This window comes from Mugil cephalus, chromosome 7, assembly GCF_022458985.1.
Source record: "Mugil cephalus isolate CIBA_MC_2020 chromosome 7, CIBA_Mcephalus_1.1, whole genome shotgun sequence".
Lineage (NCBI taxonomy): Eukaryota > Metazoa > Chordata > Actinopteri > Mugiliformes > Mugilidae > Mugil > Mugil cephalus.
Window position 1 is genome coordinate 1,297,693 of NC_061776.1, and position 13,047 is coordinate 1,310,739.

A 13,047-nucleotide genomic window follows, 5' to 3' on the forward strand; every position below is an offset into this window, starting at 1 on the left:
AGAGGAGGAAGGTTCATGTGCAGGATAAATACCACGGGTTCTGTGATCTCCCTCGATACAGATATCAAAGGAGCACTAGTGTCAGCTTTTTAGACATTGAAATCATATGATGTGCTGTGGAGAAAGGGTCTGGCTATTAAACTGTGTGAAGGACGGAGAATTGAAGAAGTCCACTCTTACACCACGTGGCTCCTGCCCGCTGCACAGGTGGATAATTTAAAACCTGACCAGAGCACTGCAGATAAACGTTTGGTGAAACACAGATTGGAGGTTCACTGGGGAGTTAGTTGCTTTTTTATTCCAGAATATGACACTGTGAAGCTCATCTGAATGTCTGAGGAGGAATCAGTCTATGCAGCAGAGCTGACTCAGTGTTAGAAACATCGGAGAAGATCTTACTGTTGACGTATTAATGCTGTGGTATATAATTTATAAGGCTGGATGAGGATGGAATGAGGATGAAGATGAGGATGAGGATGGAATGAGGATGGAATGAGGATGAGGATGGAATGAGGATGAGGATGAGGATGGAATGAGGATGAGGATGGAATGAGGATGAGGATGAGGATGAGGATGGAATGAGGATGGAATGAGGATGAAGATGGAATGAGGCGGTGGAGAAACTCCACGTGCTGCTGCTGCGTATGGGAGTGAGTGGTTTACAGCTCTGAGGAGAAAGGACGTTAGTTTGTATATTTACTAGCGTAAAGCTTAAAAACTGTAAAGACGGACGCACCAGGAAGTGACTGAGTGTCTTTATTGACCTTTGTTCATAGATTCTCAAAAATAACATATAAACACAGCTGTCAGCTGATGGAGATTCAAACAGATCAACGTTAGAACTCAGTCGTGCACTCAGTGTGGGCCCTAGTTTGGATGGGCGTGGTCTCTCTGGTGATGGGCGTGGTCTCTCTGGTGATGGGCGTGGTCTCTCTGGTGATGGGCGTGGCCCGACTAGATGGGCGTGGCCCTCCACTCCTTGCCCTCGGTCAGTGCTCTGGGTTGGTGGATGAACACGCTGTATCGGACGCCCTGATTGGCCGCCGCCCTGATGAAGCGGCTGTTGGCCGTCATGGTAACGGCCCTCAGCGAGTCCCCGGTGCCGAAGATCATGAGCGAGCGATGGTTGACTTTGGCGCTGGGCGTGAGGCCGAGCGTCCGCGGCGACGGCTGATCGTCCACCAGGTGGAGGCGGGCCAGCAGCTTCTGAGCGCGCTCCTTCTCCGCCGGGCCGCCCAGCGTGTCCAGGATCAGCTGGAAGTCGTGGACGGCAGCGCGGCAGGCGAACAGCTGCTTCCCCGCCATGAAGGCGTCCAGCTGGGGCAGCACCTGGGCCCGGCGCTCCTGGGCCGCCTGCTCCGTCAGCACGGGCTCCCGGAACCGGAGGTGGCAGCGGCCGTGGCTCAGAGACGACACGTAGGTGATGAGGGTGGTGATGTCCAGGTTGACCCGGTGACACTCCTCCACCGGGACCTGCACTGGGAACGCCAGGCGCTCCACCACCATGCTGCGGTCCACCCGGGTCAGCGCCGACGCCTCCCCGCCCTCCTCCTCCTCCTCCTCTTTGTCCTCTGTGTCCTCTGTGTCCTCGTCCTCCTGAGAACCAGAACCAGATTCAGATTTTTTGTGCACATCCAGTGGTTTGTTTATTTTTACTAGTTCCTACATCAGACACAGACCATGAAGAATAAAATAAACCTCTGAGGAAAATATAAATCACACTGAGATTTATTTAACATCTGGCTTCATAAACAAAGAGAAGCCGCTGATCGAGGTTCGTCCAAACCGTCCACTGGTGCCGTTTAACTCTCTCTCTTAAAAACACAGAATTTAAATAAATAAAAAGATAAATCTTGAACCTTTTTGTCCTCCTCCTCCTCCTCCTCCTCCTCCTCCTCCTCTTCCTCCTCCTCCTCCTCTTCCTCTTCCTCCTCCTCCTCCTCGGTCAAAACGGCGTTGACGGCCACGATGTCCCCTCGGACAGAGACGCCCATGTCCCGGAGGCGGTCGGCCATGGGGCAGGAGACGCCGTTGTAGAAGGCGAAGACGACGTGGGGGTGCTGGTAGAGGACGGGCTGCTGGCGGCTGGCCAATAGGAACTCCTCGGCCTGGCGGATGACGCTCTTGTCGCCGTATTGGCCCCGCCCCTGCCAGATGTTGTGCAGAGCCTCCGCCTTCCTGCCCACCGCCTTCACCCAGGTGTGTCCCCCGTTGGCCACCACGTCCACCACCAGCGTCCGCCGCCGTCCCGTGGCGTCCCGGTAGGTGAAGACGTGCAGCAGGGCCACCACGTCCTCCAGGCTGTGGGCGGAGTCTACGATGGCGCTCAGGTGCGTCAGGTTGGTGCTGTGCAGGTGAGACTCTTTGACCTGCAGCTCTCCGGCCTCCACCCTCCTCAGGAACCGAAGCTCTGCTCTGAGTTTACCACAGAGCTTCAGGTGACCCTCCACCCCCCCACGCAGAAGCTCCGCCCTCTGCAGCAACACCTGGGCGGCGCCAATCCTCTGCTGCAGCATCACCTGCAGGGACGTGTCTCCACGCGGGGATGCGTCTCCATGTTGGGATGTGGACATGTCTCCAGCATCACACCTGGGGACACACAGAGACAACAGCTCAGGACAGAGAGAGACCACAGTTGAAGACAAAGACAGCGCCTGAGGACAGGTGCACTACCATCCCAGTTTTAATGTCTTCACTCTCTGTTGGGCCTCTATGTATTATTATTATTATGTGAGACAGAGACATCAGCTGAGGACAGAGACATCAGCTGAGGACAGAGAGCTGAGCTTTCTTGAACAAGATGGCGTCGGTGTGTTTGTCCGTTCAGGGTCAGAAGATCTCAACCAAACATCTGGGTCTAAATCAGATGTCGAGACTTGTCCTCTCGTTTGAGCTCGTCCTGACCGACTGCATCAGATTCTTTCCAAACCTGAGCCCTGGACCAAGACCAGCTCCAGGTGTCCTGCAGATGTTGGTGTCCAGCATTTTTCAGACATCATCACCTCCAACTGTCACGACTAAAACCATGAGCTCTGTTTAAAGCGGCCATCATTAGTCCTCATTAGTCCTCATTAGTCCTCATTAGTCATCATTAGTCCTCATTAGTCCTCCTTCTAGTGTCACCCTGACCCCAGAGGACACAGAGACGTCTCTAAACCCATCTAAAGGACAGCGTCCACCGAGCGCCCGTCCAAGAGGACGTGTTGGTTCACTAGGGCCACGGAAACAAACCCACACTGTCTCAGGACTGAGACGGGAGAGGAAAGGGTCGTGTTATCTGTGGATCAGGGGGAAACATGCTGCTCTGTGGATCATGTTATTACCACTGAGCAGATCTGCTTCATAAATAAATAAATAAATAAATAAATAAATAAATAAAGTGTTTATTGGGACAGGGTCATACCTCCACAGTGTTTCATGTGATCTCTTAGTGGCTTCCAATCAAACCCCAAACACTAAATGTGTAGATGAGGCATCCCATAATAAGCCAGGACATGTGTAAATGCTGCGCTACCTGCATGTGGCCACTAGATGTCACTGCTGGACTCTGTCTTTGAGGCTTAGAAGCTTCGAGTCTGTTTTCACTTAAATCAGGAACAAGTTTCATAAACTTCATCCGCCCATCTCCACCTTTTCGTGTCTTTAACAGTCTTTTAGCCAGTCTGCGCTTATTTGAGCCCGTTTTAGCTTATTTGAGCCTGTTTTGGCTTCATTTAGCTTCTCTGTCGCGGTTCGACTTTTACTTTGTGTCTTTTTAGAAACGTTGGACCGTTAAATAATTTATTTTGCGGTTACTTACCGAAGCAGTGACGCTACAGACGTAGAATCTGGGCTAACAGCGCAGCTAATCCCGGTGCTAATGCTAGTGCTAACTCCCAGCTTCTCCTGTTTGTTTCCAGCTTCTTCTTCCTCTGGTTTGAGTGGCGCCTGGAAGCTTAAAGGCGCAGTACCGCCCCCTGCCGGAGCGGAGAGGAACTGCAGACCAGTTAAACCACAGCCCACGGAGAAACACGGCGAATCCCTCCATCCATCCATCATCCATCCATCATCCATCCATCTATTCCCTCCCTCCATCATCCCTCCCTCCATCCATCCATCCATCTGTTCTCACCATCTATTCTCTCCCTCCATCCATCTATCCATCCATCCATCTATTCCCTCCATCCAGAGTGGGGTGGGGGGCAGGTGGGGGTGAGTGGGTGGGGTCAGATAATAAAGACGCAGCAGTCAGATAATAAATACTGTTTATTGATTGGCTGAACGGAGCTAAGGCACATGAAGCTGAGGTCAAAGGTCACGTAAGTTCGGTCCAACCAGGAGATGGGTCACCTGATCATCCACCTGATCATCCACCTGATCATCCACCTGATCATCCACCTGATCATCCACCTGTCCAGAGGTCAGAGGTCATGAACGTTCATCAGCTCTTGGCCTGTTTCCTCTTCTGAACGAGCTCTGCCAGCATCTTGTATCGGTTCATACACTCCTCCTGAAACCAGATCATGATTAACACGGTTCTCCTGGACACTCAGGTCGGATCTACCTGTACTAGCTCCTCCCCCTCACCTTGGTCTTTCCTGGGACCACCTTGGCGATCCGGTCCCAGCGTTCTGTGGTTCCTCTCGGGAACTGTTGCAGAGCCAGTTCCAGAAGTTTCTGTTGGTTCTGAGTCCAGACGACAGGCTCCGCCTTCTCTTTGCTCTGTTGGGGCTCCGCCTCCTCCTCGTCCACCGGGTCAAAGTCCCTCTGCCGACGACCTCTGACCTTCACCCCGCCCCCCTCTGCTGGTGCAGGACACTTCCTGTTCCTCCGTCGGACCGCTGGACCTGACTCCTCCTCCTCCACTTCCTCCTCAGAGGCCACGCCCCCCCTCTGGGTTACCACGGCGTCATCCACGACAAGAGGTGTTCTCCTGAGATCCGACAGCTTCACCAGACCTGAACCACAACAACAGGAGAACAGTAGAACCCCAGCAGAACTCTAGACCTCCAAGAGATCCCCTGTAGAACCCAACAACAGAACAGACCAGTAGAACTTTACCTGGGTTCTGGTTCACGTTGTCTTTCACCTGTTTGACTTTAGTCGTCACCTGTTAAAAAAAACAGATTCAGTCGTTTGGGAACAGTTGGAGTTCAGGACCGGGACCGGGACCAGAACCAGGACCAGAACCAGGACCAGGACCGGGACCGGGACCAGAATCAGGACCGGGTACGGGACCGGGACCAGAACCAGGACCGGGACCAGAACCAGGACCGGGTACAGGACCAGGACCGGGACCAGGACCGGGTACGGGACCAGGACCAGGACCAGGACCGGGACCAGGACCGGGACCAGAACCAGAACCAGAACCAGGACCGGGTACGGGACCAGGACCAGGACCAGGACCGGGACCAGGACCGGGACCAGGACCGGGTACGGGACCGGGTACGGGACCAGGACCAGGACCAGGACCGGGACCAGAACCAGGACCGGGACCAGAACCAGGACCGGGTACGGGACCAGGACCAGGACCAGGACCGGGACCAGGACCGGGACCAGAACCAGAACCAGAACCAGGACTGGGTACGGGACCAGGACCAGGACCGGGACCAGGACCGGGACCGGGTACGGGACCGGGACCAGGACCAGGACCAGGACCGGGACCAGGACCGGGTACGGGACCAGGACCAGGACCGGGACCAGGACCGGTCCAGACTTACATCAGCCACTGATCGTCCCAGTTCCAGAGAGATCTTGTCCCAACGTCCTGGAGTCCCTCCTGGAAATTTAACCATCAACCTGCTGAGGAGACTGAGCTCGTCCTCCGTCCACACGGTAGCCTGAGGACAGAGAGGACAGAGGGGACAGAGGGGACAGAGGGGACAGACGTTGAGGTTGACCTCAGCCATGGGCATATCTAATAATAACTCATTAATAACTAGTAACAGTCAGTGCCTTAATAATACCTACTTAATAATCAATTAATAACGAATTCATAATTAACTAATTAGCGACCTTCTTCTTGGCTCGGTCGTCCTGCAGCCAGTCGTCCATCTGGTCCTCGATGTCCTCGATGGACGTCGTCTGCTCGTAGCTCAGAGGCATCGACTCGTAGACTGGAAACTCCTTCTCCACCTTCGGCTTCTTCACCTTCGGCCTCTTCTCTCCTACACAAAGCGACTCGTTAGCTACTGATTCATTAGTGATTCACAGGTAAAACATGAACGTGTCTCTGAAGGTTCTTTTGACATGAACTTTTCACCAGGTGTTGGTAACAGCCCCAGTGCTGAAACATAAAAGCATGAACAGACGCAGAGAGGGAGGTTCTGTCAGTGATCAGAAACATCCGGATCCTTGTCAGTGTCAATGAACATCAGCTGGTTCAGTCCAAACTGACGGTCTATAAAAAGTGTGTCAGTACCAAGGTGTCACACAAGGAACATGTCATGATAGAAGCAAAGAACTCTCTCAAACCTTCACAACCTCATTGTTGTAAAACATTCTGATGGTTCCAGAAAGACTTTTCTTAACTTCTCAACGTTCCAGTGAGAACCTTTGGGGCCAGAACCAGGAAGTGGAAACAACATCATTCAACCACAAACAGAGGAGTGAAAAGAATTATCAGAAGAGTGTCCAAGAGCCAAGGACGACGAGTGGAGAGTTTCACAAAGACCTGGAATTAGCAGGTACAATAGTTTCAGAGAAAACAATAAGCAATGAACTCAGCAGCCACGGCCTGTACGCACACTCACCTCCACGACTCCATCTATGAAGACAAACCAGGCTGTTTGCTGCACAACATCTGGACAAGCCTGTAAAATACTGGGAGAACACAGTGGAACTCTTTGGATGCTGTAACACACACCACGTCTGGAGGACACAATGCACATCAGCCCAGAAACACCATACGACAGTGAAGTCTGGAGGTGGAACATCACGGTGTGGGGATGTTTTTCTGCTTATGCTACTGGCAAACTTCATATAACTGAAGGGAGGATGAATGGGAAAATGTACCAACACATTCTTGATAAAAATCTGCTGCCGTCGACCAGAATGAAGAAGATGAAACGAGGACAGACATTCAGAAAGACACTGATCCCAAACACAGAACCAAGGAAACTCTCACTGGCTTCAGAGGAAGAGAATAAAGCTGCTAGAACGGCCCAGACAATCACCTGGAACCCACCTGGACATCAGAGTTAATGGAAGAGGCCCACAGAACCTTCAAGATCTAAAGACTGTTTGTCTGGAAGAACCTGGACAGAACCTTCAAGATCTAAAGACTGTTTGTCTGGAAGAACATGGACAGAACCTTCAAGATCTAAAGACTGTTTGTCTGGAAGAACATGGACAGAACCTTCAAGATCTAAAGACTGTTTGTCTGGAAGAACCTGGACAGAACCTTCAAGATCTAAAGACTGTTTGTCTGGAAGAACATGGACATGAGACCTTCAAGATCTAAAGACTGTTTGTCTGGAAGAACATGGACAGAACCTTCAAGATCTAAAGACTGTTTGTCTGGAAGAACCTGGACAGAACCTTCAAGATCTAAAGACTGTTTGTGAGGAAGAACCTGGACAGAACCTTCAAGATCTAAAGACTGTTTGTCTGGAAGAACCTGGACAGAACCTTCAAGATCTGAAGATTGTTTGTGAGGAAGAACCTGAGCAGCATGAGACTAGTTTCTCCAACAGGAGGCGTCTGGAAGCTTCATCACCAACAAAGGCTTTTCTACAAAGTATTAAATAAATATCAGTGCACGTGTTCAATACTTTTTCCATCTGTTATTTCACATTATTACACATAACTTCATTTCCATCTAATGTGTTCTGGTTTTTCTGTGTGTGGATTATTTGGGCTGTTACCTGGTGAAAGTTCATGTTCATATCACCTTTAGAAACATGTTCACTGTGAAACATCGTGACGTGTTCGACACTTATTTTACCTGCTGTACAATTAGTTAATTAATGATCAGCGGTTAACGATGAGCGACTCATTCATTAATGATCAGCGGTTAACGATGAGCGACTCATTAGTTAATGATCAGCGGTTAACGATGAGCGACTCATTAATTAATGATCAGCGGTTAACGATGAGCGACTCATTAGTTAATGATCAGCGGTTAACGATGAGCGACTCATTAATTAATGATCAGCGGTTAACGATGAGCGACTCATTCATTAATGATCAGTGGCCATATCACAAACTACGGCTGGAACGACACTTTACTTGTAGCAGCTTCGTGTTCAGCTTCAGCTTCTTGTTTCTGCTGCTGCTTCATCTGCTGAAGGTCCTGGTAGTACCTCCTCACTTCCTGAAACCAGAACCAGAACCCCGGCCCGTTTAGACCATGACCAGACCCAGCCCCAGACCCAGACCCCAGACCCAGACCCAGACCCCAGACCCAGACCCAGACCCAGACCCAGACCCAGACCCAGACCCCAGACCCCAGACCCAGACCCAGACCCAGACCCAGACCCAGACCCGGACGTGTGGACTGACCTGTACGGTGTGAGGAAGGTTTTTGATGGACAGGTAGAGCCAGATGCTGAGTTTCAGAGGGAGGATGTCCTGCCAGTGAGGTCGGTCCTGAGCTCTGAAGAACCGACAACAAACACACATGTGTGACACAGACGGTGCTGATGATGTCGTGTGACGGTGCTGATGATGTCATGTGACGTGCTGATGGTGTCGTGTGACGGTGCTGATGATGTCGTGTGACGGTGCTGATGATGTCATGTGACGTGCTGATGATGTCGTGTGACGGTGCTGATGGTGTTGTGTGACGGTGCTGATGGTGTTGTGTGACGGTGCTGATGGTGTTGTGTGACGGTGCTGATGATGTCATGTGACGGTGCTGATGGTGTCGTGTGACGGTGCTGATGGTGTCGTGTGACGGTGCTGATGGTGTCGTGGACCTGTACCTGTCGGCCCGGTCCTGGCTGATTCCCCGGAGCTCTTCGCCGGGTCTGGAGCTCAACTTCTTCTTCTTCTCCTTCTTCTTCTTACTCAGCAGCTCATCCTGGAAACAGGGAGGACTCAGGTCAGGTCACATGACGCGCAGCGCTGCGCTCTGATTGGCCGTCCAGGAGTCTCACCAGCTGCTTTTCCAGGTAGATGGACCAGATGACGGCGTAGTGTCCCACGGTGAGGATGAGGAAGAGGAGGAAGCCCAGCTCAGCGTTGCTCATCTTCCTCACGCGGCGATAGTAGAAGACCGGCTGCCTCCAGTCAGGGAGCCCGTTCACCAGGATGTCGTCATACCTGCAAGAACACAGCTCTCTCAGCTCTGATTGGCTGACGGCCGGCTGCCATGGAAGCAGGGGACACTCACCTGCGCCGTCTGTCCTCGTCCTTCAGGACTTCGTAGATGGACACCAGCTAGAACCACAAACAAAGACAAGCACAGAGTGAAGGACAGAAGCTGAGCTGCTGCTTCAGTTTTCATCGTCTCACCTGTCGGAACTGAGTCTCAGCGTTTTCATCTTTGTTCTTGTCAGGATGAAGAGACAGAGACAGGCGTCGGTAGGCTTTCTTTATGTCCCCCGCTGAGGCGTCCTGGACAGACAGAGACAGGTAGGGACAGGTGAGACGCTCGTTGTGTCCCTGTAATGAAACTCTCACACGTTTCCAGACGGATCCACATTAAAGTGGAAACGTTTCCCCGTCACCAGGGGTCATGTGACCAGTTCACCTGACGCCCAGAGTTCAGAGGCCGGTGGTTCAGACACGGAGCTGATGCCTGAACCGTCGGCTCCGTGTCTGAACCGTCGGCTCCGTGTCTGAACCATCGGCTCCGTGTCTGAACCATCAGCTCCGTGTCTGAACCATCGGCTCCGTGTCTGAACCATCAGCTCCGTGTCTGAACCATCGGCTCCGTGTCTGAACCATCGGCTCCGTGTCTGAACCATCAGCTCCGTGTCTGAACCATCAGCTGTTCTCCTGAAGAGAACTGACTGGGTTTGAAGTCCGTGATGTTTGAGTCTGTCCGACCCATCAGGTCAGAGCTGTGTGTGTGTGTGTGGGGGGGGGGGGGGGTCGCGGTCCTGGTGGTGCCGTCGCCATAGAAACCCTTAACTTTCCTTCACTAGGTCTGTGTGCCCCCCCCCCGTCGCCATAGAAACCCTTAACTTTCCTTCACTAGGTCTGCGCTTCCTCTCCACTCGCTCCATATGTCACGTTCTTATTAGTAGTATTTTTATTAGTAGTATTTTTATTAGTAGTATTTTTATTAGTAGTATTTTTATTAGTAGTATTGTGGTTATTGTTCTCTGTTGATGTCATCTCATGTCTACTGGCTTCCTCAGAGACACAGGGACACTGAGACACTGAGACAGAGACACAGGGACACAGAGACACAAGGACACTGAGACAGAGACAGAGACACTGAGACAGAGACACAGAGACACAAGGACACTGAGACAGAGACAGAGACACAGGGACACTGAGACAGAGACACAGGGACACAGAGACACAAGGACACTGAGACACTGAGACAGAGACACAGGGACACTGAGACAGAGACTGAGACACAGGGACACTGAGACAGAGACACAGGGACACAGGGACACAGAGACACAGGGACACTGAGACAGAGACTGAGTCACTGAGACAGAGACACAGGGACACTGAGACAGAGACTGAGACACAGGGACACTGAGACAGAGACACAGGGACACAGGGACACAGAGACACAAGGACACTGAGACAGAGACAGAGACACAGGGACACTGAGACAGAGACTGAGTCACTGAGACAGAGACACAGGGACACTGAGACAGAGACTGAGACACAGGGACACTGAGACAGAGACACAGGGACACAGGGACACAGAGACACAGGACACTGAGACAGAGACAGAGACACAGGGACACTGAGACAGAGACTGAGACACTGAGACAGAGACACAGGGACACAGAGACACAGGGACACTGAGACAGAGACTGAGACACTGAGACAGAGACACAGGGACACTGAGACAGGTGTTGGACAGATTCTGTCCCAGAGATGAATAAACTATCAACCACTTACTAATGAACACGTCTCTGTTTCTACTTGTGGTTCATTGAATGAATTAAACTCTGAACCAGGTCCAGGACAGAACCAGGTCCAGGACAGAACCAGACCTCTACTCTGGTACCACCTGAACAGCCGTTAGCATCAGCTAGCTCTGTTAGCCATGCTAACTAGCTTAGCCATGCTAACTGAGTACGTGGCCCTCTGATGCTAGGATTAGCAACCAGCTAGCTGGGGGTTGTGTGGTTACCGTGGTTACCGCTAGCCGTTAGCCGTTAGCCGTTAGCATTAGCACGGACCTGGTCCAGGTGGAGGAACTGGTAGAAGGTCTCCGGGATCTCCTCCACCAGGTCCAGCAGCTCCAGGTCCGCGTCCCAGGCGCTCAGAGATGGGGCCATCGAGACCAGGAGAGCCAGGTAGACCAGCACGGACCCCCAAGGACCGCTACGGACCGACATCACTGACACGGAACCGGAGGAACCGGAGGAAGAAACCGGAGACAAAAAAGACGAAACTTTCCCGACCAGACCGGAAGACACCAGCGAGTCCGGCGAAATACAAATGACGTCACTTCCAGGCGAAGCGGCGCGGTCAAAATAAAAGCATGTATGAGAGACAACACAACTTTATTAAGTCTATTCTATCACATCAATTCACAACCGAACAATAAATAGAATCTGCAATAAATAGATCAGGACAGGTGATCTGAGAACAAAAGTTCGTTCTCCTGGACAGAACAACAGCATAAGTCCGAGTCCGTGTGAAAAGCTCCTGATCCTGCATTTCTCTGGAATAACTGAAGCTTTCATCATTCTGCTCAGCAACAGAACAACACCAGAGTCCATACTGTCCTCTACATGTGAACAACATGATGACAATAACACTGTCAGAATCAGAAAAAACTTTATTTACTCTGCGATCTCTTTCAAAAGTGTTGGACAGGTGTGCAGAGCTATGTGGCGAGCAGGTGCGTGTTTGTGTGCAGTGTGAACATATTCCAACCGGACTCCAAACGTCTTATATCTAGTGTAGTGGGTTCTGTGAAGCATCTTATATTGCATGATTGTAAATTAGCATTTTTAGTCATAGCATAAATGTTTTTGACCCAGATTTGGGTCCCGAAATCAGCATTGGGAACAATGGTGAGGTCTTGTTCCCATTTTGTTGCTAGTAGAGAAATGGTCCTGTCTGATTGTGATATTATTTTATATATTTTGGAGGGAGTCTGTCTGGGGAGGGGATTGTAATCAATTCAGAGATTGTGTCTGGAAGATATAAATTGATATTTCTGATTCTGATTTTAATCATCGGTTGCTTCTAATGCCACATTCTTGGACCAAATGAGAGAATGGAACCAGGGTCTTAGTATGAACAATGTGTCTGAGGTGTGCGATGCCTGTATAGCCCATGTGTGAAATTTCTGTGTTTTTTGTTGCAGAGGAAATCAGGATAATTCAAAAGATTATATTATAAAAATATATATAAAAAGCTATATTATAACAAACAAGGCAGTGTTCAAGTAAAGAAGAGGTTACGCTTATAAGTATAAATGTATTTTTAGTGGTGACAGTGTAGAATATCTTGATCCAATTAATAAATGATTAAACCCATGTACTATGATGAAAAGAAATGTCCAATTTACCCTGTCGAAAACTTTTTCTGCATCTAAGGTCGTTATGATGATGTCGTCTTCTTTCAGCGATGAATAATGAATTAAATTCAACAGTCTGCGTGTATTATTGGATGCAGCCGGTCTGATCTGAAGCAGTTATGAATGGTGTGACTTTTTCTAAGCGATGAGATGATGTTTTACTGATGATCTTGATGTTTACATTGATCAGAGATATATGGGACGGTAATTTGATGGCACCGTTGGCTCAGCAGTCTCCCTATGATCCTCTGTGACCTCCACCCCAGACTTCTCCTGTAGACCAGGCCTCCACATCTGCTGCCTCTGCCCAGGAGGGGGCGCTCAGAAGTCCTCCATGACCCAGTGGTTCCCTCAGCAGCCAGTGCAGAGTCATGCTGAACCCTCTGCCTCCATAGCAGCTT

General features: G+C 50.7%; 2 protein-coding genes across 3 annotated transcripts; both read right to left on the reverse strand.

The window, feature by feature from the left end:
• Positions 1-733: 733 nt before the first annotated feature.
• c7h7orf25 (chromosome 7 C7orf25 homolog) lies at positions 734-4,027 on the reverse strand. 2 transcript variants are annotated; one of them, XM_047589957.1, is made up of 4 exons: positions 3,800-4,027; positions 1,860-2,589; positions 928-1,596; positions 734-885 (listed from the first exon to the last, which is right to left on the reverse strand). In XM_047589957.1, the coding sequence occupies exons 2-3, from the start codon at positions 2,571-2,573 to the stop codon at positions 955-957; spliced, it is 1,356 nt and encodes a 451-aa protein (XP_047445913.1). In that variant the 5' UTR covers positions 2,574-2,589; positions 3,800-4,027; the 3' UTR covers positions 734-885; positions 928-954. The 2 variants fall into 2 exon arrangements, with proteins under 2 accessions (XP_047445913.1, XP_047445912.1); XM_047589956.1 differs by having other exon boundaries at positions 734-1,596.
• A 200-nt stretch (positions 4,028-4,227) lies between these two features.
• Positions 4,228-11,559, reverse strand: dnajc1 (DnaJ (Hsp40) homolog, subfamily C, member 1). Its single transcript, XM_047589927.1, has 12 exons — positions 11,295-11,559; positions 9,436-9,537; positions 9,314-9,360; positions 9,078-9,243; positions 8,904-9,001; positions 8,482-8,575; positions 8,209-8,293; positions 5,995-6,146; positions 5,700-5,819; positions 5,041-5,089; positions 4,567-4,937; positions 4,228-4,489 (listed from the first exon to the last, which is right to left on the reverse strand). The coding sequence occupies exons 1-12, from the start codon at positions 11,451-11,453 to the stop codon at positions 4,421-4,423; spliced, it is 1,512 nt and encodes a 503-aa protein (XP_047445883.1). The 5' UTR covers positions 11,454-11,559; the 3' UTR covers positions 4,228-4,420.
• Positions 11,560-13,047: the final 1,488 nt, after the last annotated feature.